This window comes from Dryobates pubescens, chromosome 27 (genome assembly GCF_014839835.1).
Source record: "Dryobates pubescens isolate bDryPub1 chromosome 27, bDryPub1.pri, whole genome shotgun sequence".
Taxonomy (NCBI): domain Eukaryota; kingdom Metazoa; phylum Chordata; class Aves; order Piciformes; family Picidae; genus Dryobates; species Dryobates pubescens.
This window is the reverse complement of record NC_071638.1, coordinates 2,098,402-2,124,853: the sequence shown is the minus strand read 5'-3', so window position 1 is coordinate 2,124,853 and position 26,452 is coordinate 2,098,402. Positions and strand designations below refer to the sequence as shown.

Genomic DNA, 26,452 nt, shown 5'->3' with positions numbered 1-26,452 from the left:
AGATTGGATGTGGCACTTGGTGCCATGGTCTAGTTGTGGGGTCTGTTGGGACAGGTTGGACTTGATGATCCTTGGGGTCTCTTCCAACCTTGGTTATACTGTGATACTGTGATCCTTCTCCCTGCTGCCTCTGTGCCTCTTCAGAGAGAGACTGTTTTTGTATTCTTCTTCTTTGTCCCCCTCCCATCCATCCTTCTTCCTTGCCCTTGAGAACCTTACCTGTTATTGTTATATATATATATTGTTTAAAGAAAGCTCTTTACCTCTCTACTGCCAAGCTGACTCCAAATTATTGTTTGGTGGATTTGCTCCTTTCCCTTTTTTTTTTCCCTCTCTGCTGGGAGGGAGGAGGAGGGAGCAGGGGAGAGATTCTCAGCCTTGCCCCCAGCTGAGCTCTTAATTCCCATTTAAGGCTTAAACCACCACACCCCCCAATCCCCAACCCACCAACAGTCCAAACCCAGAAACCAAAAGCAGCAACCAGAACAGGAAGCTGTAACTCATGTTAAAATCTGAACTTCAAGCCCCGTGATGCTTTGCTCCAGCCAGCACTTTCATTGTGAAGCTGACACGATGGCAATGCAGGGTGTTGAATATCAGCAGCAAATTCAACTCACCGCACGGCATTCTTCACCCCTTATCCTATACCATCTGCATCATGCCCAGCAGCAATTAACATCAAACAACACACATGATACATCAGTCACTGTCCGTTCTCACCCAGAATGCGATCACTTTGCAGTACACACACTGCAGGTGCTCTGGAGCTCCACCCTGTTCCAGCACAGTATAGTCTGGATCAGTGCATCGCAGGTCCAAATGCTGGGGCTGTGTTTCCACCCCTGGACAGTCAACTCCAGTGACTCCTTCCACCCCTCCAAGCAAAAGCAAACTGTGGCTTGCATTCCAGTGCTCTGCTTCCAGCATATCCAGGTGTTGGGATCCCCCTATCACACCAGAAATATGGATGGTTCGAACCCTGCGTAGTTTGATGCCATCGGAGTACACTGTGCACCTGTGCCTGCTAAAGCTTTGTACTCTTGTGGGTGCAAATTTCCCAGCCATCAGATCCACACAGTCAAATAAACCCTGTTGTCCTTTTCCTCCATCTGGTTGAAGGCAGGGCCCCTCTAATTCTGACTGGAATTACTTGCATCCTGTGAAGATGCTTTGGGAGTCCCTTCAAGAGGATCAGAAGCAATATCAGCTTGTCTGCTATTTTTTGGGTGATTTCCCACTGGAAACTGGGGCAGCGTTCTTTAGGGGAGAGTTTCTTTGCTATACCCAGACTCATGCAGCTGAGGGTTTTTTGTCCCACTTCCTCATCTCCTTCCCATGGTCATGCAATTAAAACCACAGGCTTACACCGTGGTGTATACTGCCCAGATTTTCTCCCTCCAACAGGGGCTTGCCTGCTCCTCATGGCTGAAACATGGGACCACACAGGTGGGGAATCAAACATGTTCTTTTGGATTTGCTTGACCTTCCAGGACAGGTCCTTCACAGGTGAATCACAGGCCTGGACAGGGGAAGAGAGACCTTCCTCATATTGCCAGAGACTGCTAGTTGTTTCATCCACCATTTGTCCTTGGCCATTCTTCCAAGGCCAGGGAGAAAGACTGACTGACCATCCCTGGCTCTAACTCCTGTTCCCCTGATCACCTCCATTCACCCTCCTCCTTTGCCAGAGGAGCTGCTTTCCCTGTGTGTTTCTTTCTCCATACAGGGGCAGCCAATACTGGCACAGGCTGGTTCTCTGCCGCCGCTGCCATGCCTCTTGGTCTGTTTGCAGGCCCAGAGACCATCTCTTGCCCCTGAGCACTCTGAACAGTGCTGAGAAGAGCTCAATAAGCATGGGCCAGGCCCCAACACACCACAGTGATTTCTGCCTCTCAGGAGCTTCTGGGCTAACAAGAGACATTTTCCAAATATTTCACCATCTTGTCAGGATTTTGCACTTGTTCAGGGGGGAAATTCCAAACCAATGGAGGGGACCACTGTTCTAGGCACTTGCCCATACTCTCCCACTCATAATTATCCAGTCCTGAGGCAGATCTCTGGGTGGTATTCTTGGGAGTGTCCTGTATTGCTCTGAACAACCCCTGGCATGCCAGTAACCAGCACAGGAATAGCACAGCTGTAACCCATTCCCTTAAAGTGACACTCAGCACCCCAGTGAGCACATAGAAGACCCCAGCACAACATCCCCACCCACCACAGAATCAACCAGATTAGAAGAGAACTCCAAGATCATCAAGTCCAACTGATCACCCAACCCTAACTCATCAACTAGACCATGGCACTGGGTGCCTCATCCAGTCTCTTCTTAAACACCTCCAGAGACATCGACTCCAGCACCTCCCTGTGCAGCCCGTTCCAATGGCCAGTCTCTCTTTCTGTGAAGAACTCCTTTCTAAGATCAAGCCTAAACTTCCCCCTGTGCAGCTTGAGACTCTGTCCTCTTGTTCTGGTGCTGGTTGCCTGGGAGAAGAGACCAACCCCCACCTGGCTGCAACCTCCCTTCAGGTAGGTGTAGACAGCAGTAAGCTCTCCCCTGAGCCTCCTCTTCTCCAGGCTAAACAAACCCAAGCTCTCTCAGCTGCTCCTCATGGGGCTTGTGCTCCAGACCCCTCACCAGCTTTGGGGCCTCCTCTGGACATACTCAAGCAACCCAACATCTTTCTTGAGTTGAGGAGCCCAGAACTGGACACAGGACACAAGTAGCTGTATTAAGTAGCTAATCATATCTCTCAAGCTGAATTCTGTATTACAGCAGTCCCCTGCAGTGGCTGAAGTGATGCTGCTCTGAGAGCTGACACATGCTACGCAGGCTGCCTTTTTCTGTTGGAGATCATTACTGCCATGTAGCATCATGTGGAAAAGTCACTGCAGTGTGCTTCATAAAAAAATTGCACTAGATTAATTAAGGAGTCATTAGCTATATTCTGTGTTGATTAGTGACATGGCTTGTAAATCAGTCACACAGACAAGGGAGGCAAGTTACTTTCTATTGCATTCCCTGTTTCCCATCTCTGAAGAGTGATGAGTCACAGGGAGCTGCTGAACCCCACACCTTTTATCCTTCTGCTTCTAACAGCTCGTCTCCAGCACTCTTTCACCTAAGCTCTGAAGAAATAGTGATTGAAAAGCAGCCAGTATTCACTGGCCAACAGCTGCACATCAAAAAAATCACACAGTGCTCTTTCCAGTTGTTTCATCCTCTACCATTAGGGAACACAGGGGACAAATGTGTGGCCTTTTTCCTCCCCACCTCTACCCATAAACGCCTGGTTAAGCAGCTGCTGCATAATAGCTGCTGATGCTAGTGAGACTGTGGGTGATTGTATAATCACACCAAAGAATGGAAAACTCTGGGCAAAATCTCATCTTGGCACCACCTGCCAAATTCTCATCTCTCATGTTCTGTGGGCACAGAAGCCTGGTGATGGTAGCAGAGCTGGAGAGGTGAAGGTTATTTTTGTGAGTAGCTGGCTTCTGAGTTTCTATATGGAAGTGCTGCAAGATTATAGCGGACACAGCTCAGCAGGCTTCTCTTGTTACAGTGTGTGCATGTGATAGCTATTGCTGAATTATTCATTCTGAATTATTATGATCTAATATTAAGGTGCACACCTGAAAACCACAGTCATCCCTGGGCAAGAAGCCTAAATGTCTGTCACAGAATCACGAGCACACGACAGATCCCCAGTACAAAACATGCACACACATGCAGACAAATGAGTAAGCAATGAAGAACATAGAACAGAGGATAGCCCACCAGCTGGCAGTCATAATTATTCAAAACAATATCCATACTTCATAAATTATCATTCAAACCAAGCCAGACCAAGTGAAATACTTCAGCCCGACGACACTAAAGCAGCACTGTTTTGTTTCCCTTTCCCCCTCTGTGAGTCAAGAAATGCTGCTCAGCAGGGTTGATGCACAGTCACTGACCCATGCACGAAGAGCCTGCTGCAGCCAGAGGACATTTTACGTGCCAGCAGACCAAGATCTAGATGCAACTGTGAGACAATTTAAAACTAATAAAGCAGTGGCAGCTCAGGGCTGGCAGCCGAGCGTGTGTGTGTGTGTGTGCACAGCCGGCAGCCCGGCCCACATCACCCCCACACAGAAACTGTTCCCCTGCCTCTTGCGCTCTGCTACAATTGTCCAGGGTCCTCGACCTCTCCTCTTGCCACATCTCAACACACCTCAATTTCTTCTATGTTTTTTCACATGGGAATGGCAGGGACAGAAGCAAGAAGAGACATTTCTACAGCCCTTCTCTGGAGCCCCTATTACAAGAGGCATATGGGCATGCTGGAAGGTGTCCAGAGAAGGGCCACAAGGATGAGCAGAGGGCTGGAGCACCTCTCCTGTGAGGACAGACTGAAGGAGTTGGGGCTGTTCAGTCTGCAGAAGAGAAAGCTCCGAGGTGACCTCATTGTGGCCTTCCAGTATCTGAAGGGGCCTACAAGAAGGCTGGGGAGGGACTGCTCAGGATCTCAGGGAGTGATAGGACTAGGGGGAATGGAATGAAGCTGGAGGTGGGGAGATTCAGGCTGGATTTGAAGAGGAAATTCTTCACCATAAGAGTAGTGAAGCCCTGGAATGGGTTGTCCAGGGAGGTGGTTGAGGCCTCATCCCTGGAGGTGTTTAAGCCCAGGCTGGATGAGGCTCTGGCCAGCCTGATGTAGTGTAGGGTGTCCTTGCCCATGGCAGGGGGGGGGTGGAACTGGATGATCCTTGTGGTCCCTTCCAACCCTGACTGATTCTATGATTCTGAAGTTGTCTTCCCTGTTGTGGGTGCTACCCTTCTGCTTCTAACTACAAATAAAGTTAATAATTACTGCTTAGATGGTTACATGCACAGCAACATACACTGGCTCTACGACAGGAAGCCAGAGTAACCAGGTTAAACTGCAGCATCTTCTCCTTTGTGAATTGTTGATAATTTTGTTGATGTTTAAAACCTCTCTTCATGACCTTTTGTGAAATAGCTTCAGAAATGTATTTTAACACAAATGGGTTTAGATTTCATACTGCTAGAAAAGCCACAAGAATCCAAAGGAGGGGGGAAATAAAACCATGCACGGAAAGAATAGTTAAAGGAAACAGACTGTTCCAGCCAACATGAAAACCTAGCTCTCCCCTAGCAATTACTACATTTGCTTTTGTTCCTTGAGTGCCATCTCAGAAGACTAAGCCTCTTACTACTGAAACAGGAAAGCAGATAGTAATCTTTCCAGTAAATGAAACAGTTATCTCAAGGAATACAGCGCTTTCCATATGCCACTAATAGCTATTTCATGTCCAGAGCTGGAAGATTTTCCAGGTGTGTGTTGTGTGAAGGTAAATAAAGCCCCAGTTTAGCTGGGAGTCAATGGACATCTCCAGGCTAAACCACAGGGTTCGGGGATCAAAATCCAAGTGACGAAACAGATTCCATCCTCCTAAATAGACTGGTCTGCAGTTGGAGCAAGCTCAGCCTCTGGAGAGGTTAAGGGAAGCAGCACACACATCTTGTTTTCATCCCTTCCAGAGGAAACAGCAGTTATTATAGGAGATTTTTAATGCCCAAGGGGTGGGGGGCAAGAAATGGAAGACAGAGGAGCAACTTTGCAAGCCAACAGCATCCTGGCCTGCATCAGGAATGGTGTGGCCAGCAGGAGCAGGGAAGTCATTGTGCCCTGTGCTCAGCACTGGTTAGGCCACACCTTGAGTCCTGTGTCCAGTTCTGGGCCCCTCAGTTTAAGAAGGACATTGAGACACTTGAAGGTGTCCAGAGAAGGCAATGAGGCTGGGGAGAGGCCTTGAGCACAGCCCTGTGAGGAGAGGCTGAGGGAGCTGGGGTTGTTTAGCCTGGAGAAGAGGAGGCTCAGGGGAGACCTTATTGCTCTCTACAACTACCTGAAGGGAGGTTGTAGCCAGGAGGGGGTTGGTCTCTTCTCCCAGGCAACCAGCACCAGAACAAGAGGACACAGTCTCAAGCTGTGCCAGGGGAGGTTTAGGCTGGAGGTGAGGAGAAAGTTCTTCACGGAGAGAGTCATTCACCATTGGAATGTGCTGCCCAGGGAGGTGATGGAGTCACCATCCCTGGAGGTGTTCAAGAGGGGACTGGACATGGCACTTGGTGCCATGGTTTAGTAGTCATGAGGTGTAGGGTGACAGGTTGGACTTGATGATCTTTGAGGTCATTTCCAACCTTGTTCTGTGATTTGAATGAAACACAGAGGCTCGGTGAGAGCTGAGGAGCAGTTCCAACATCCAGAAAGGCTCACCACTTCCCTTGCTGCTGGATGGTTGTTGGATATGGGCACAAAAACTGGCCATCTTCCTCTTCAGAGTCTCTTCTGCTCCTGCAGCACCTGCTTTACAGGAGAATGAAGGGCCTGGAGTATTTAGCAGTTGTCTACCTTGACTTCAGCAAGGCTTTCCACACTCTCTCCCACAGTATCCTCATAGGCAAGCTAAGCAAGCGTGGGTCAGATGAATGGACAGCGGAATGGATTGCAAGAGCTCAGGGGGTTATGGTCAGTGGCATAGAGTCTGGTTGGATGTCCATAACAAGTGGTACTCTCCAGAAGTCAGTGCTGGGTCCAGTCCTGTTCACTGTATTTATTGATGACCTGGATTAAGGTGTACCCACACAAGTTTGCCACTGACACAAAACTGGGAGGAGTGGCTGACACACCAGACGGCTGTGCTGCCATCCAGCGAGATCTGTGCAGTCTGGAGGAGGTGGGCAGAGAGTAGCCTAATGAAGTTCAAGAAGGGCAAGTGTAGGGTACTGAACCTAGGGAAGAATAACCCCACATGTAAGTACAGGTTAGAGCTGAAAACAGTTCTGTGGAAAAAGACCTGGGAGTCCTGGTGGACAGCAGGACAGCCATGCACCAGCAATGTGCCCTTGCAGCTAAGGCAAATGGCATATCAGGGTGCATCAAGAGGAGTGTAGCAAGCAGGATGAGGGAGGGTTTCCTCTCCCTCTACTCTGCCCTGGTGAGGCCTTCTCTGGCTCCCCAGTTCAAGAACAAGGAACTACCTGAGAGGTACAGCAAAGGGCTACAAAGATGATTAGGGGACTAGAACATCTGTCTTAAGAGGAAAGGCTGAGAGACTTGGGGCTTCCTAGTCTAGAGAAGACATAGGAGGGATCTTACCCTACAGGGTGGGTGTCAGGAGAATGGGGCCAGCCTTTGTTCAGTGGTGCCCAGTGACAGGAGAAGTTCCATCTAAACATGAGGACGGACTTCTTTAGTTTGAGCATAGAAACAGGCTCCCCAGAGAGGTAGTGGAATCTCCATCTCTGGACTCATTCAAAACCTGTCTGGATGCCATCCTGTGTCACCTGCTCTGGGTGACCCTGCTCTGTCCAGAGGCTTGGACTAGATGATCTCCAGGGGTCCCTTCAAACCCCAGCCATTATGGGAGTCCCATGTTACTAGGAACTGTGGCTGTCCCAGCTGGGATCTAGATCAAGCAATAGGTTAATCTGAGGTGTTTTATTGGTCATGGCATAGTAAAGAAATCACAAAAGAATTAAAGGGTGATTAGATTTAATAAAAGAATACACTCTGTGACCTCCCTTCTTTCTGAACCAGGCACTACTGACACCCCAGAGTTTCAGTTTTAGAACATCCCTTTGCAAAGTTTTTAGGTGTCAGGAGATTGTCCTTCCTGGCTCATGCAGTGTCCTAGCATGCTACATCCTAAATCACACAGTAAGTTTTACTGCTTGCTTTTTAAAGCTGGCTTTCAATCCATTGCAAATCTAAATTCCATTGGTTATTTCAAATTGCCAGATGGTGTTTTGAAAGGAGGCCTTTTGCTCACATCATGTGCCTGTGTTTTACACTGAAGGGTACACTCTTGTAAAGCCTCTCATACTTTTCACAGGGCTTTCTTGGGTCTTTGACCTTCCTGTGTAAGAGCTCAGTAACTGTGAATACTCAAGTGTCTTGGGTATGGCAAAGGCCCTTTGTGGGAACAGATTTTGAAAGTCCATAACATCAGCTTTTGAGAAACTGGGATGAGCTGAAATCAGAGATATTCAGACAAGTCAGTCCCTACCCATTGATGTAGAACATTCAAAGGTTCACAGATCTTTTAAAGAACCTTTACAGCAGTGCCAAGAAATGTCATTGCAAACACACACCAAACCAAACCAAACACACACCCAACCAACCAACCCACCCCTAAGTATCATGCCCTGCTCTGTAGAGTGCCTGTCTATTACTTCATCCACAGGAGCATGCAGCATCTCTTGGGGTCCTACAGTCTCAAGCCTCAGGGATGCACCTTTCCTGCCACTCAGCCAGTGGAAGTTTATGAGAGAGGATTAAAAACACCCACAATCTTTGGGGGTGCACCTGCACATGTAGGATGAGAAACTGTTTTCCTTTCCAGAAATAGCTGTATGTGGAGAAATACATAGAATACATAGAAAGACCTACATCAGAATACATGGAATAGACCAGGTTGGAAGAGACCTTCAAGATCATCGTGTCCAACGCATCAACCAATCAACCCAGCTAAACAACTAACCCATGGCAGCAAGCACCCCATCAAGTCTCCTCCTGAACACCTCCAGTGATGGCAACCCTACCACCTCCCCAGGCAGCCCATTCCAATGGGCAATCACTCTCTCTGTGTAGAACTTCTTCCTAACCTCCAGCCTAAACCTCCCCTGGCGCAGCCTGAGACTGTGTCCTCTTGTTCTGGTACTGGCTACCTGGGAGAAGAGATCAACCTCTGCCTGTCTACAACCTCCCTTCAGGTAGTTGTAGACAGCAATAAGGTCACCCCTGAGCCTCCTCTTCTCCAGGCTAAGCAACCCCAGCTCCCTCAGTCTCTCCTCTTAGGGCTTCTGTTCCAAGCCCCTCCCCAGCTTCGTTGCCCTATAGGGCTTAGCTTTTCCATCAAAATCTTTTAGTATGTTATAGATCTTAAACACTTTAATCAAATCTGCTCACAAATTACAACAAGGGAATAAGTTTCCTAACCAGAACATAGAGACTTCAGAACAGTTTCCAGTTACTATTACCGGGTAGCAAGTAGCACATAGTTGGATATATGTCCATAAACATATAAATAGGTAGGTAGATAGATCTGTGACACACATGATCCATTTGCATGTGGCAGTATGAGACTGAACATGATGGTGACAGAAATCTGTCCTAGCATTGCACATTCCCATTCCCTAAGTTAGGCATGAGACTTTGGGGCATCTGAATGGATTACCAATGCATTTCTTTTGAAGCCATTAATGGCAAAGGGGACTCCCCTCAGCATCTCTCACCTGACTTGGCACCTGTCCCAGGAGGAGGGGAGTAGCTCTGCAGAGGTGCCTATTGCTTTCTGTTGACAATAAAAGAGCCAGAGGTGACTCTGAAGTGAAGACATCTGACCACTTTAATGTCTGAAGCTAGGTGAGATGAAATCCTCTTACAGTATCTATTTCATTAAACTGCCCAACACAATCATCTCCTTTCCAAAGCACCATGCCTGCCCCAGACCTTAAAGAAGCAGGCAAAAAACAAAACCATCATGTTTCTAGGAATACTTCCTCATGGCCTTCCTGTGTCTACATACCTCAAGTCATTTTCCCCTGTTACAGAAAAGCAACTAATGCTGTTTGGTCATTCCTGTTCGCTGAAAGTGTGTGAAAATGAGCAGAGTCTCAAGTGGACACAAGTCTGAGTTCAATACGTGATACCCCTGTTCAGCCTGGCCTTGTGACTCATTGAGCTCTTGAAAGAAAAGAAATAAAGGCAGTTCAAGCTGTATACATAATGAAACTGGGAGTGTGTGTGTTTGTGAAGTATGCAGCTTGCCTTCAGGTGTGTCAGTTATTGAATGCTTGCCACACACTAGCCTACAGGAAAATTTGGCAATAATCAGCCAGATTAATTTCGGCCTCAAGTGGTGCACCTCATTTGGGCACCACAGTCGTGACTCAAGGGATTTCATAGATGTCTGGCAAAATACTAACTCCAGCTCAGTTTCAGCTTCATTTGTGATTAGCCAATACCATTTCTAAGATGCTTTGGGAGGCTCAGGGTGGTCTGGTTTGGGTATATATATTTGTTATCTTTTGAGCGGGGGTTTTTGTGTGTTGGTTGGTTTGGTTTGGGTGGTTGTTGTTGTCTGAAGTAGTATCATAGTCTCAGTCAAGATTGGAAGGGACCACAAGGATCATCTAGTTCCAACCCCCCTGCCCTGGGCAGGGACACCCCACACTAGATCAGGCTGGCCAGAGCCTCATCCAGCCTGGGCTTAAACACCTCCAGGGATGAGGCCTCAACCACCTCCCTGGACAACCCATTCCAGGGCTTCACCACTCTCATGGGGAAGAACTTCCTCCTCACCTCCAGCCTGAATCTCCCCACCTCCAGCTTCATTCCATTCCCCCTAGTCCTATCACTCCCTGAGATCCTGAGCAGTCCCTCCCCAGCCTTCCTGTAGGCCCCCTTCAGATACTGGAAGGCCACAATGAGGTCACCTCGGAGCTTTCTCTTCTCCAGACTAAGAGGATGTAGAAAGCATTTCATTTCAAGGCATTAAAAATAATTTTCAGTGATGGAAGACACATGCATCTTTTCAGTGATCATCTTTCCATTTGTGGCCTCAACCATATTCATCTTCTCTCTGATCGACACTGGTGTGTCAGAACTTTGAATGCTTCATATTTTCTGCTTAAGAAAAAAGAAAGAACCAAAAACCCCCACCCTCAGAGATTCTCCTGGATGTTTTGACTTTCCAGAGCTGTGTGCAGAAATATCCACCATTTCAGGAGCTAGCAAAAGAAAAGCACTGCTACTAACTGGGAAACAAACTTGCCTTTCAGAAGCACAGGATGACTTCAAGAAGCGTTATTCACAGTGAGAAGTATTTCTGTTAGCAACCCTACTGGTTTCACCTCACTGCTCTTGCTGAGAATTGTAAACTGTGGTCTTTAGTAAATAATTGAGAAAACTGAGTCCTGTGTGATTTCATTCCCCTCCCACCAAGCCCAGCTGATGGGATAAAAAGCATATTTAATTTGTACAGTTGTAGATATTCCAGCAAGAAACCTGTTGTCTCCCTAAGCATTAGTCTGTTAGCCAGGCAGCCGTATGAGTAACAAAAGTTAAGCCAACTGCTGTTGTAACACGTCCAGTTCTGGTGGAAGAGGTGGGGAAGGTAAATCCTTGCCTACAGCAGCTCTCCAGGTTCTCTCCAAATGCCAGGTCTCCTCCCACCTCTGCCCATGAGAGAGACCTGGGACCTAAGCAGATCTCAAGTTTCACTTACCAAAAAGGCAGACAGATCATTGGTAACAAAACCACACGCATGCCAAAACCAGCACTGGTGCAGGGCCCTGCCCTTCATTGCAGGGGAGAGCTGGGAAGCAATTTCTAACTGGTTCTAAATTGTTTCACAGCTCTCTTATAGCACTGCCCTAGACACAAATCAGACCCAGTGGACCCACCAGTGGACCCACCAAACATGCTCTAGACAAAGCATTCCTCTGACAACAAATTGTTTACTCTATTAGCAACAAGAAGTCATGGAATCAGATTTAAAAGTATTTTAAAGAGGCAGGCAAAGACCATTTATTGGTGTGAGTAACCTTACCTCAAGTGTAACCACACTCATAATGGGTCCTTGGCTGTCATTAATGAGCAGGTCTTAATACTGGGTTCACATTTAGCAGCAATAGATTATAGAGCCTCTAAGATGCTGTATGTCCCTCTGGTACCAAGAGTAGCCCTGCATCTCCCCCAGTTCACCAACCTTTCCTCTGCAGGACAGCAGTACAAGCAAGGACTCATCTGGCAGGTACACATCATCCATCAGCAGCTCCTTCTCCTATACAAGTGCCCAATCCAGCCTATCCCCTGGCAATGCACCTCGAGTCCTGTGTCCAGTTCTGGGCCCCTCAGTTTAGGAAGGAGGTTGACTTGCTGGAATGAGTCCAGAGAAGGGCAACGAAGTTGGTGAGGGGTTTGGAACACAGCCCTGTGAGGAGAGGGTGAGGGAACTGGGGTTGCTTAGCCTGGAGAAGACGAGGCTCAGGGGTGACCTTATTACTCTCTACAACTACCTGAAGGGAGGTTGTAGACAGACGGATGTTGGTCTCTTCTCCCAGGCAGCCAGCACCAGAACAAGAGGACACAGTCTCAGGCTGCGCCAGGGGAGGGTCAGACTAGATGTTAGGAAGAAGTTCTACACAGAGAGAGTGATTGCCCATTGGAATGGGCTGCCTGGGGAGGTGGTGGAGTCACCATCACTGGAGGTGTTCAGGAGGAGACTTGATGGGGTGCTTGGTGCCATGGGTTAGTTGTTTAAGTGGTGTTGGATTGGTTGAGGGGTTGGACACGATGATCTTGAAGGTCTCTTCCAACCTGGTTTATTCTATGTATTCTATGTAATGCAAGAAGTTCCCAAGCTTCCTGAAGCTCCTTTAAAGCCAGTGAGCAGCTCTCAGCATTGATGTGAAGCGCAGTTTGTTTTGCATCCCCCAGTCTTGACAGGAGTTGTACAAGTTTAATCCAGGCTAAAAGAGGTAAGATTCTTAGGAAACAGGGCAAGCAATTCAAAAGCCAAATTTGGCAATGCTCATGGCAAATTATTGAAAAGGGATTTCCATCCAAATGCAGAATTTATGCTCTTGTGGTTTGGTTTTTTCTAATAACCCTTTCTTGTGCATTGTAAGCAGTCACTGCTCCTCTTCAATATATTGCTCTAATGTCTAAGACAGCTGACAGAAATCACTTTTGAAAGGTACTAAACATCTATGTGATAATTGGTTTCCATAACATGGAAAGGCAGTTCTGCTCTGAAAGCACAATGGAAGTAGGGACATGCCCATTTCCCACCTCTGGTTCCCAAGTGGAAGGGTGGCAAACAGTCTGGCAGGTGGCATGCAGCCCCAATTCCATTGATTGGTATCTTCACTTCTGAGATGGAACCAGCCACACCTAATAATAATAATAATAAACCAGGTTGGAAGAGACCTTCAAGATCATCGTGTCCAACCCCTCAACCAATCCAACACCACCTAAACAACCAACCCATGGCACCAAGCACCCCATCAAGTCTCCTCCTGAACACCTCCACTGATGGTGACTCCACCACCTCCCCAGGCAGCCCATTCCAATGGGCAATCACTCTCTCTGTGTAGAACTTCTTCCTAACTTCCAGCCTAAACCTCCCCCGGCGCAGCCTGAGACTGTGTCCTCTTGTTCTGGTGCAGGTTGCCTGGGAGAAGAGACCAAGCTCCACCTGGCTACAACCTCCCTTCAGGTAGTTGTAGAAAGGAAGAAGGTCACTTCTGACTCTCCTGTTCTCCAGGCTAAGCAACCCCAGCTCCCTCAGTCTCTCCTCATAGGCCTTGTGTTCCAAACCCCTCACCAACTTTGTTGCCCTTCTCTGTCGTTCCAGCAAGTCAACCTCCTTCCTAAACTGAGGGGCCCAGAACTGGACTTATGTCTGACTTGTTCCTCATTCAGTGTGCCACCGTACTGCTGCTAACACATGGCAGCACAAGCAAATACATTGCTGCAAGCGCAATCCCAAGGAGACTCATTTAATCCAAATAGTTTATTGCCACCTGCAAAGCAGCACTAGAATCATGGCTTTCCCACCATCACTGAGGGAAAGCAGTCATTCTGATGCTTCAGTAGGACTGCTATGAACCTAGGATAATTTTTAGCCCACCCTGTTGGGAGGAAGTCCAACGGCGAGCAGGGTGAGGGAAAGCTGCAGCAATCAATGTGATTGATAAGCAAGCTTCGACTTTATTGTTCGAAAGCACGGCTTATAAAGCATCTCAGCTAAATATGCACAAATGTCATTATTCTATTGGCTATTAGTCCAGGGTTACATTATAATATCCAGCCTCCTTGCAGTTAGGTCTACCTGCAACTTCACAGGCTCCTTTCTCAGTAGTTCTTCGTTTCACGTATACTTTGTTTCACATGCTGTTATCTTGCAAGCAGCTGCAAGCACAGCCACAAGGCTATGGTGGCCTTGCTGCATCAGCACACTGGCTTACTGTGAGCAGGAAACAAGAAGATGGAGTCTGGCCTACAACTTTGTTCAGGCAGCTGTTCCATAGAACCATGTCCCTGCAATACAAACCATTCCACAACACCACCCCAACAAAAAATTTGGCTCCTGCTTTTCCTGGGCCCCTCAGTTTAGGAAGGAGGTTGACTTGCTGGAACGAGTCCAGAGAAGGGCAACAAAGTTGGTGAGGGGTTTGGAACACAGCCCTGTGAGGAGAGACTGAGGGAGCTGGGGTTGCTTAGCCTGGAGAAGAGGAGACTCAGGAGTGACCTTATTGCTCTCTACAACTACCTGAAGGGAGGTTGTAGACAGATGGATGTTGGTCTCTTCTCCCAGGCAGCCAGCACCAGAACAAGAGGACACAGTCTCAGACTGTGCCAGGGGAGGTTTAGGCTGGAGGTTAGGAAGAAGTTCTACACAGAGAGAGTGATTGCCCATTGGAATGGGCTGCCCAGGGAGGTGGTGGAGTCACCATCATTGGAGGTGTTCAGGAGGAGACTTAATGGGGTGCTTGGTGCCATGGGTTAGTTGTTTAGGTGGTGTTGGATTGGCTGATGGGTTGGACACGATGATGTTGAAGGTCTCTTCCAACCTGGTTTATTCTATTCTGTCCTATTGTGATAGCCCTGAGCATGTTGAAGCATGTAGCACACCCCAGCACTGTTTGGAGCATGTCACAGAAGACGTGTGAGCAGGCCTTGTCTGTCCAGAAGACAGCAGCTAAATGCACTTCTTCCACTCCGTGTTGCAACTGACCTGTCTTTTGTCTGCTGCTATTAAGTAAGGAAACAATTCACATCAGGCAGGTGCCAGGTCGTATTTCACAGCTAGACTAGAAGAGAATTAGTGCTACATCAAAGGGGATGCAATCCAGTAAAAGCTCATTTGGCCTGAGGGTGAGGGCCAAACTCCTTTAGGGCAAGATGGCAACATCCAATGCCGCTGCGTGGGGTTGAAGTATTCCTACCCAACTCACAACAGGATAACATTTGACTGTTCCAGGACTGAGCTAACCTGAAGCAAATTTTAGCTGCTGTTAAAAGCTTCCTCTGCAATGGGAAAACCTGAACCATTCAGTTACTTTGATGTTCTCCCAAAGGAAAAAAGAGAGGTGACAAGCCCCACCTACAAAGCGTGAGACTTTCTGCTTTCTTTCACAGTAACCAGGGAGCCAGACTGAGGTTACACTGCCAGTGCTCATTCTGGCATTTCATAACTTTTAAGAATTAAGACTTAGTAACCTGAGCAGCACTTCAGCATACATCCAGGATCTAATGTTAACTGCTGTGTATAACACAGCCGTAAGAGTGTACAGATGCCAAGATAGGAAAATTATTTCCTTACTCTTTGGCAGGCTCCACAAGCAGAGGGATTAGATTATGTTCTATTTCTTTCTAGTCTGTGATATATTTGGACAACTGAAAGGTTTTTTCATTTGGTGCTTGTCCTGCAATTCATTTCTCATCCTCTTCCTTTTAATCTTGTGAGGCTTTGTCAAAGCCTAGTGTATTGTGCTGTGTCCTCCTTTGTCCTTCCATTTATGGGAAAGAAGGATATTCCTATTGCCTATAATAGTCTATCCACCAAGGGCTCCTCAATGCAGAAAGCTGCTTCTAAGCCTGGTATCCATGCTCTGCCTACAAACAGAATGAGCAAATGTTTTTCTTCCATTCCCACCATGACCAGGTTTGAATGTATTACAGCAGGACCTCAACAGGCACACACCAGGATGCATTCCTGTATCGTCTGGTATAGGCGATCCTGCTCGGGAAGCAGGGTTGGACTAGATGACCTTTCAAGGCCCTGACATTCTGATTTTGTGATCAGCTTAGATTGCTGATACAGAGAGAGATCTGGTCATTTGCAAAGTTTGTTTGCTTTGTTACCTAAGGCCTGAGGGGCTGTGGTGATGCTGGCACTTGTATGTGAACACTACCTTAGTGAGCCGCCCCGAGCAGTGGATGTGGCAACTGTTTACTTCATTTGCCTGAAAATGACAACAGTCCCTAGAAAAAGGCTTGTCTGCAGAGGCTCTGAATCATTCCTTCATTAATAATGGATGTAATTTTTTCCAGCAAAACTTAGCCTATATGCAAAGTCACTGCTTCAGAAGAGGAGACAATCTTTTAGTCGGTTACTTCCTTGTCAGGCAGTGAAAATTGCTGCAGCTTGACTGGGTGCTGGTCACTGAGCAGCCAAGTAGAGCAGCAGTGGCAGCGTAGGGTGCTGCACAGGGACCAGCATTTGCTAGTAAGAGCAACGTGAGCCACCTCCAAAGCATGTTTCAGCTCTAAATACATTTAAAAGCTGTAGAAGTGACCAAAAGTGACAAACACAGGGTTTCTGTTGCCAAGCTCGTTGTGCTGGGAGGCTGGGCTGCAGTGCTTTGGCAAAGTGCACTTGGAAATTCACATTTGTCTGGCAGGAAAATGGAAGTATTTGCAGGGATTCCACTGTCAGAAAATTATTGAAGCAGTATCTCTCACTTTTATTGATCCAGCCATCAGTCAACCACACACCTCCCTTCTTACTAGAGCAAGATCACCATTTATTCTGGCACCTGTCCTGGCAGGGTTCAGCTTCAGGCAGAAGCTGTTGATTCAGCACCTGGCTCAGCCAGGAGCTCAGAAAAATGCAGGGTGAATACTTCATACTTGATGCAAGAGTCTTTCAGAGCTGAGTATGGTCTATGTGTTGCTGGCTCTGCTGTTCACATCCTCCCACTCACTCTCCTATAGCTTTATACACACATTAGGGGAACTGTCAGAGAATTGGAACTACTCACACAAGTGATATTTTACCTTCTGTGCTGCATATAAATATTCATAAACTTTCCTATAGTCTTTGGAGCTGTGAACTCTCATTTTATACCACTTTGGTGACAATTGATTTTACATTAGCCTCTGAAGGAGAATCTGCACAGGAGCAGCTCTGAGGTACAGAACAGGCTGATGGGTCTGACATTTAAAATGGTGTTCTGTCCTGGAGCACACAAATACCTGCTCTACCTCTTCAGCATTTCTTTTAAATGAAATAACTAAACAAACCTGCATCCTGTCAAACAACCCAGTGATTTAAATTATGCAGGCTGGAGATTAGGAAAACATTTCATCTGAGCTAAAAGAACACATAGGCCCCTACAGAAGAGTAGGAAGAACTGAAGGATGCCTGTGGCTCCAGGCCATGACAGGGCTCATGCTCTTTAGTTTCTCTCTCCCTAGGTATTTTTTAAATTGGTTACAGTCTCAGAGGACTCAGAGGCTGTTTGTAGATACAAACGGGCTGTTTTAAGCTTTGTCTGCCAGCAGACCTCACAAGAGGTAGGTTTGCATGGTTTGTTAGCATCTGTTTCTACCAAAACAGTGAGGGAACAAAACAACACAAAATAATGTTGGGGTTTGGGGTTTGGTTTTTTTGTACTTCTGACATGCCTAAGGCTGCCCAGGCTCTTCAGTTATTGGAAAGCAATTAACTGTCAGACCTTCCTTCACATAGGTTTCATTTGATTGACTTGTGGGCAAAGGCTTAAACTCGAAGCTAGTTCTGAGAGAAGTGCCTGTTTCTGCTCAGAGGTCCTCCCTGGCTTACAGCACTAGGAGAAATGCTGGTATTGAAATCAGGACAATACAGTTGAGCTACAGCTCAGGTGGATGCCCACCCAGCCTTGCACTTCAGAACACAGAACTAACCAGGTTGGAAAAGACCTTCGAGATCATCGAGTCCAACCTATCACCCAACACCATCTGATCAACTAAACCATGGCACCAAGTGCCTCATCCAGGCTCTTCTTAAACACCTCCAGTGATGGTGACTCCACCACCTCCCTGGGCAGCCCATTCCAATACCTAATAACTTTCTGAGAAGAATTTATTCCCAACATCCAGCCTAAACCTCCGCTGGCACAGCTTAAGACTGTGTCCTCTTGTTCTGGTGCTGGTTGCCTTGGAGAAGAGACCAACCCCCACCTGGATGCAATCTCCCTTCAAGTAATTGTAGACAGCAAGAAGCTCTCCCCTGAGCCTCCTCTCTTCTCCAGGCTAAGCAACCCCAGCTCCCTCAGCCTCTTCTCACAGGGCTGTGCTCCAAACCCCTCCCCAGCTTTGTTGCCCTTCCCTGGACACCTTCCAGCAACTCAACATCTTTCCTAAACTGAGGGGCCCAGAACTGGACACAGGACTCGAGGTGTGGCCTAACCAGTTTGATCTTGCTTCAGGACATAATAGACACACACATCCTTACACTAAAATTGGTTTACCAGCTGATGACTCCTAGGAAGATCCCAGCTTTGTTACAGCTCAATACTTCAGATATAAAACATTTCATCAGTGAAAAAAAGAACTCCTCCTGCACCCCTCTTCTGTCATTTCTACCCCATTCCTTGCTTCAGAGCACATTCGCCGCTGCAGTTTCAGCGGAGTTATGCTGCTGCAGAAATGGAGCCTCAAGCCTCATACCCTGAGCAGATGTGATGGGTAAAATGCTAGATAACCTTCAGCATGCTCATTCCCACAGACATTCTACTGCCTGGGCCAGATGTTCCTTCATATCTTATACATTAATGGAATGCAATCTGTATCACGTAGCGCAGGCTTGGGAATACACCATATGCAAAGAACTCTAGTGGGAGGAGTTAATTAAGTACTGTTACTACTAGGATACCAATGTGCACCTCCAACTGCTTGCCTTTGTGCCATGATGCTTGCCTGCTTGAGCAAATAGATGTGTTGCTGCAATGTGCAATGTGTTGCTGAAGGATGGCCAAGGGCTCAGGTCCAGCCAACATGGATTTAGGAAGGGCAGGTCCTGCCTCTCTAACCTGATCTCCTTCTATGATCAGGTGACTGCCTGGTGGACGTGGGGAGGCTGTGGATGTGGTCTACCTGGACTTCAGCAAGGCCTTTGACACCGTCCCCCACAGTAAACTGCTGGCTAAGCTGTCAGCTCGTGGTTTGGACAGCAGCACTCTGTGCTGGGTTAGGAACTGGCTGGAGTCTGAGCCCAGAGAGTGGTGGTGAATGGTGCCACATCCAGCTGGCAGCCAGGCACCAGTGGTGTCCCCCAGGGATCAGTGCTGGGCCCCATCTTCATTGATGATCTGGATGAGGGGGTTGAGTCAGTCATCAGCAAGTTTGCAGATGACACCAAGCTCGGAACACATGTTAGTCAGAGGGTAGAAAGGCTCTGCAGAGGGACCTTGACCGACTGGACAGATGGGCAGAGTCCAATGGGATGGCATTCAACAAGTGCCAGGTGCTGCACTTTGGCCACGGCAACCCCATGCAGAGCTACAGGCTGGGGTCAGAGTGGCTGAAGAGCTGCCAAACAGAGAGGGACCTGGGGGTGCTGATTGACAGCCACCTAAACATGAGCCAGCAGTGTGCCCAGGTGGCCAAGAGGGCCAATGGCATCCTGGCCTGCATTAGAAATAGTGTGGCCAGCAGGAACAGAGAAGTCATTGTGCCCCTGGACTCTGCATTGGTTAGGCCACACCTTGAGTCCTGTGTCCAGCTCTGGGCCCCTCAGTTTAGGAAGGACATTGAGACACTTGAAGGTGTCCAGAGAAGGGCAACAAGGCTGGGGAGAGGCCTTGAGCACAGCCCTGTGAGGAGAGGCTGAGGGAGCTGGGGTTGTTTAGCCTGGAGAAGAGAAGGCTCAGGGGTGACCTCATTGCCCTCCACAACTACCTGAAAGGTGGCTGTAGACAGGAAGGGGTTGGTCTCTTCTCCCAGGCAACCAGCACCAGAACAAGGGGACACAGTCTCAAGCTGTGCCAGGGGAGGTTTAGACTCAAAATGAGGAGAAAGTTCTTCACTGAGCGAGTCGTTCACCATTGGGATGTGCTGCCCAGGGAGGTGGTGGAGTCACCATCCCTGGAGGTGTTCAAGAGGGGATTGGACGTGGCACTTGGTGCCATGGTCTAGTCGTGAGGTCTGTTGGGACAGGTTGGACTCGATGATCCTTGGGGTCTCTTCCAACCTTGGTGATACTGTGATACTGTAATTTACTGTTGCAATTATTTGCAGCCTCAAGCCGCACTGAAGGAGATTCAGGTTGGATATTAGGAAAGGTTTCTTCACAGAAAAGGTTATCAGGCATCAGAATAGGCTGCCCAGGGAGGTGGTAGAATCACTATCCCTGGAGGTATTTCAAAGATGCGTGGACATGGTGCTTAAGACTCAGTTTAGTGGTAGAAGCTTAGCAGTAGTGATGGCTCAAAATGAGCCACTAGTGTGCACTTGCAGCCCAGAAAGCCAAGCACATCCTGGGCTGCATCAAGGGAAGCATAGCCAACAGGTCTCGGGAGGGGATTCTCCCTCTCTACTCAGCTCTGGTGAGACCTCACCTGGAGTACTGCTTCCAGTTCTAGAGCCCCTCTTTACAGGAAGGATCTGGAGGTGCTGGAAGGTGTCCAGAGAAGGGCCACGAGGATGAGCAGAGGGCTGGAGCTCCTCTTCTATGAGGACAGACTGAGGGAGTTGGGGCTGTTCAGTCTAGAGAAGAGAAAGCTCAAAGGAGACCTTATTGTGGCCTTCCAGTATCTGAAGGGGGCCTACAAGAAGGCTGGGGAGGGACTTTTTAGGGTGTTAAGTTGTGGTGGCTCTAGCGGGAATGAAAAAAAAAATGGAAATGGGTAGATTCAGATTGGATGTTAGGAAGAAGTTTTTCCCCATGAGGGTGGTGAGAGACTGGCACAGGTTGCCCAGGGAGGTGGTAGAAGCCCCATCCCTGGAAGTTTTTAAGGCCAGGCTGGATGTGGCTCTGAGCAACCTGCTGTAGTGTGAGGTGTCCCTGCCCATGGCAGGGGGGTTGGAACTGGATGATCATTGAGGTCCTTTCCAACCCTGACAATTCTATGATTGTGAGCTGTAGCTGAGCAGTAGCTGTAGCTGAGCCTCAACAGTTCTATGATTAGGAATGTTGGTTTACCTCAAAACTTACCCTAGTTGTGCTTTCAGCCAATTTACCTGCCCACTGCCATAGTTCATACATGGATGGATCACACATTCAGTTACACTCTGCACTAGGTGAGGGAGGGCATATTTAAAGCATTTGTTATGTTACTGCATGGCAAAACAAAACAAACCAAAGATAACTAGAACACTCCTGTGAAGAAAGCACATGAATGTAATATATAGAATAGAATACATAGAATAAACCAGGTTGGAAGAGACCTTCAAGATCATCGTGTCCAACCCATCAACCAATCCAACACCACCTAAACAACTAACCCATGGCACCAAGCACCCCATCAAGTCTCCTCCTGAAAACCTCCAATGATGGTGACTCCACCACCTCCCCGGGCAGCCCATTCCAATGAGCAATCACTCTCTCTGTATAGAACTTCTTCCTAACATCCAACCTAAACCTCCCCTGGCGCAGCCTGAGACTGTGTCCTCTTGTTCTGGTACTGACTGCCTGGGAGAAGAGACCAACATCCGTCTGTCTACAACCTCCCTTCAGGTAGTTGCAGACAGTAATAAGGTCACCTTTGAGTCTCCTCCTCTCCAGGCTAAGCAACCCCAGCTCCCTCAGCCTCTCCTCACAGGGTTGTGCTCCAAGCCCCTCATCAACTTTGTTGCCCTTCTCTGGACTCGTTCCAGCAAGTCAACCTCCTTCCTAAACTGAGGGGCCCAGAACTGGACACAGGACTCGAGGTGCAGCCTAACCAGTGCAGTGTACAGGGGCAGAATGACCTCCCTGCTCCTGCTGGCCACACTGTTCCTGATGCAGGCCAGGATGCCATTGGCCCTCCTGGCTGCCTGGGCACACTGCAGGCTCATGTTCAGCCTACCATCAACCAGTACCCCCAGGTCCCTCTCTGCCTGGCCGCTCTCCAGCCACTCTGACCTCAGCCTGTAGCACTGCATGGGGTTGTTGTGGCCAATGTGCAGAACCTGGCACTTGGATGTGTTCAATCTCCTGCCCTTGGACTCTGCCCATCTGCCCAGCCTGTCCAGGTCCCTCTGCAGAGCCTCTCTACTCTCCAGCAGATCAACTCCTGCCCCCAGCTTGGTGTCATCTGCAAATTTACTGATGATGGACTCAATGCCCTCATCCAGATCATCAATAAAGATGTTAAAGAGCAATGGGGCCCAGCACTGATCCCTGGGGCACACCACTGCTGCCAGCTGGATGTGGCACCATTCACCACCACTCTCTGGGCTCAGCCCTCCAGCCAGTTCCCAACCCAGCTCAGAGTGCTCCCATCCAAGCCATGGGCTGACAGCTTGGCCAGGAGTTTGCTGTGGGGGACAGTGTCAAAGGCCTTGCTGAGGTCCAGGTAGACTACATCCACAGCCTGCCCCACATCCACCAGGCAGTCACCTGAGCATAGAAGGAGATCAGGTTGGTCAGGCAGGACCTGCCCTTCCTAAACCCATGCTGGCTGGGCCTGATCCCTTGGCCATCCTCTAAGTGCTGTGTGATTGCACTCAAGATGACCTGTTCCATGATCTTGCCTGGCACTTAGGTCATTTACATCTGTGGAAAGAGAAGTGCTTTCTCTCATCATATGAAAACAATTAGGGTCAAAGTAAGCAGCCTGTACTTGGTCTGGTGGCTACCTTGGTAATGAGTGCAAGAGGAAGACACTGTGACATTTGACAAAGGCACACTTTAGTCATGTAAACAGCTCCAGTGAAATTGTCTACAGAAAAAAAAAAAAGAGTTGCTTCTAAATAAATGTATGGTTACAGAAGGAAGCCCTCTGCACTTTTGGATTAGAATACAAGCAGTGGAAATGAAAAGTGAAGCAGTTCCTTGCATTTCCTCTTACACCTTTTCAGGCAAGTGTGTAATCTTTTCACCTCGCAGGCAGTAGAAAACATAACAGTGTGGAACATGTAGACAGTAGGGGTGAAATCTGATTTTTATCATGTAGCCTATAGCCTTGCTCTCCCCAGCAGCTAAGGGGTGTTACAGAATTAACCAGGTTGGAAAAGACCTTGGAGATCATCAAGTCCAAACCATCACCCAACACCATCTAATCAACTAAACCATGGCACCAAGTGCCTCATCTGGTCTCTTTTTAAACACTTCCAGAGGCAGTAACTCCACCACCCCCCTGGGCAGCCCATTCCAATGGCCAATCTCTCTTTCTGGGAAGAATTTCTTCCTAACATCCGGCCTAAATCTCTCCATGACCTGTAAAAAACCCATCCCATCTCCCTCCTTGATAAGCTGCCAGGGTTCCCTCCTGATGGTGCTCACCCAGGTGTTGTCCCAGCACCTCAGGTACACACCCAAAGCTAGGGGCCAGGCAGCAATCCATGTTCTGTTCCCCTGGGATAACAGGTAAGAATATGCAACTTGCACACCTACTGCATGGTTAATATTGTGCAGAACCAGGACCAGTTTAATATGAGCAGGGAGAAATGGTTAGCCTCCTACTCTGATGATGTAGAAGAAAAAATAAAGAGGCACCAAACCATATCACACAAGCTTACACTGCACCCAATCAGCCAATGAGGGAAGCCAGAAGCCTCCTACCACCTTCATTGCTCACCTTTTTCCTTCCTCTTTCCTGCCTCCCCAAATGCAATCCACAATTGCAAAACAATGACAAGTTTTTCTTTGCAGGAAGTACTTCAGTGTTGTGTGCTGATGAACCATTATGGGAATGTCTGTGGTTTGTGTCTTCCAGAAAATTACATTGATGTGCCTCAAGATGGGAGAGGTGAGATCAGACTTCAAGGAGCAGCTTTCAACAATAACAACTAAATGACAAGTGATGAAAACCAATGAAAGAATGCAGGAAGGGGATTGAGCAAGTCACCTGAAGAGAAACACCATTCAGACAACTACTGTAGGCAACAGGTATAGAAAAAGTCTCTGGAAGAAAGTAGCCTGCAAGCAATATTTTCATTCTAGAGCGACAATATTCTCATATTTAAGGAAATGCTCAGTAGGAAGAAAATTTAAGTTGTTCTGGCAAACCCATACGCAAAGGTGGACAAAGATCACAAGACAAACCTTTGGTAGATAACTTTTCTTTGCCTCCCCATCCATCTATTGCCATTTGAGCCTAATCTAAGTGTCAGAATACTGAATGTGAGTTTTTCCAAAGCTCTCTGGTAAATGCTTTTGTCACAATAGGGTAGATGCTGGCAGTCCTCACCACTGTTAAACATACTGTCATATTACTGAATGACTGGAGCTCTTTCAGTGAGCCAGACTGCAGGGTTGTGATGTCTTTATCCCTAATACACATTTTAAGATCATTGGCAATGGTTCTGCTAAACCATCAAACATCTGGGCACGTCTTGGCTTCAGCCTCACGTTCTCTCCCGAAGAGGGTAGCTTTATTAAGAAGCAACACAGACACCCCATTCCACCCCTATACACCCTGAAGCTGAAAGATACAGGGCAAAAAATTACACACCCAACTATGTATTTTAAAAGCAATAATACCACTATCCCTCTGCATCACAAGGCAATAATCCAGTTTCCTCAGCCATCAGATGACTTCAGTTTATCCCTCACAAATGTAAGAATCCATCTGTAAAGCAGAAGGACAAAGTGTGTGAAGTGCTTGGTCACCAGACTGCAATAGCTTGACGTACCTTATGTTAAAATAAACTTAACCTGTGGAAAGCTATCAATTACAAGAGCAAATCTCAATTATTTAAGATCTATACATGGGGAACCTGGCAATGACAACTGAACAGAGGAATTCATCTAGACAGTGTAGCACAAAGGCACCATACACCAAATTACTCCTTCAGGCTCAATATTTTATCCTGCAAGTCCGAGTAACTGCACAATCTCTTGTGTTTTAATGTATGACCAACACATGGAGCACCTCACCAATGAGCAATCAAATTTGCCTTCTGTGGCTCTTCGATTTGAGTGCATTTTAACCTGCTGAACACAAAAAGGATAGGCTACCAAGTGAGCTATCTCTTGGCTACCGGAGTGCGCAAAGGCACACGGCTAAAGCCGCGAGGGAAGACGTAGTGCTGAGGGACCCAGCAAGGCTGGAGACCGCAGGAATGGCCAGTCTTCAAAGAAGGCCCAACCCAAGCAGGCCACCAACATACACATGCCTCTTTTCTTTGTGAGCCATCTAGCACAAAATGCAGAGTGTATCACCAAGGGAACGGCTGGTAAGACAGACTTCAAGTGCCACCCTGCAGGCACCAGATTCCATCCTGTCCCGGGCAGCCTGGCCCGTTCTCACTCTCCGCAGAAGCTCCTGCTTACACCCCTTGTCGTGCAGTGCAGCTTGTGGAGCCATAGCACAGCTGCCATAGTGTGACTGGGGTGTTTTACATTGTGAGAAATGCAGCACTTCAAAGGAAGATTGAGAGTCAGTATTTTTAAACCCTTGATTCACAACAAACCTAAGAGATTTTACTTTTCCAGACCCAGAATATTTGATCAGAACCATTCAAAGCACTTCGCCTGGGAACAAAAAGGACCTTCAACAAAGATAAGCTGTAGGTAGCTTGCAGATACTGGCAAACAGTGCAGGCTGCTCTCTCCTTGGCAATGAGAGCTTCAACGGGAAAAGGGTTGGCACTGCTGATTCTAGGAGATGTAAGCTGGCACTGTAGTGTCAACTTGCAAGAAAAGCAATGGAAACCAAGTAGGTGGAAGCAGTGCCCTCCATACCTCTGTTAATATCATATCTTCTCCACACCACCACATAGGCTCCAAGATCCATTGCCCCTGCAGACGCCCAGCAAAGTACATCCCTACAGCAAGCAGTCTTACCTTGGCGCTTTGCAGTAACCCTTCGCTCCTTTCACCTTCTACTAGCATCCACTGTCATTGTGAGATGATGACTGCCACAGAGAGCTTTGAGGAAAGCTTATGTTCATGAAGGGATTTTTATTAGATACTGGTTTGTGTGACTTACTGTATTTTGTAAGGGTTTTTTTTTTTCCCTTTGGGAACTGTGCGTTATTAATGAGCAGTTTTATGCTTTACTTCTAGTACATGTATACCTTGTAACTGATGTGCTTTTTGTTGCCTCCTTTCCTTTCCTTCTCTGTACAAAGCCAGACAATAAGTTACTCGCTGGCAGAGATTCTGATTTTGCCTATCAATTAATTTATGGATAAATCCATGTGGTAGATGAACAGTTGTTCATCAGTTGTGTCGTCGCAGCCATCTGATAGCTTCTCTAGTTTAGCAGGAATATAAGATCCTGAGTAAGACTAATGCTTGTTGGGCCTTAAACTACATGGAAATAATGCACCACATGTGTTTCCCTCTCACCATCACTGTCACCTCTTCTGCCTCAGTGTTTGGGACATTGTAGAAGAGCACTGTCTAGACAAACAGTCACCTGAACATCTCAACCATCTATGTAGCTGTGCTCTGACGTTCCTCTGCATTTAACCTGATCAAATTATGGTGAACCAGATAAACCGCAATGAATTCTTCAGCT

General features: G+C 47.6%; 1 protein-coding gene across 1 annotated transcript in view; it reads left to right on the top strand.

Moving 5' to 3' along the window:
• Window positions 1-24,838, top strand: part of SHISAL1 (shisa like 1) — a 116,583-nt gene extending 91,745 nt beyond the window's left edge. Inside the window, exon 5 of the mRNA XM_054173881.1 lies at window positions 23,702-24,838. Within this exon, the coding sequence (XP_054029856.1) occupies window position 23,702 (1 nt within the window). The 3' untranslated portion in view covers window positions 23,703-24,838. The remainder of the gene's footprint in view (window positions 1-23,701) is intronic.
• Window positions 24,839-26,452: the final 1,614 nt, after the last annotated feature.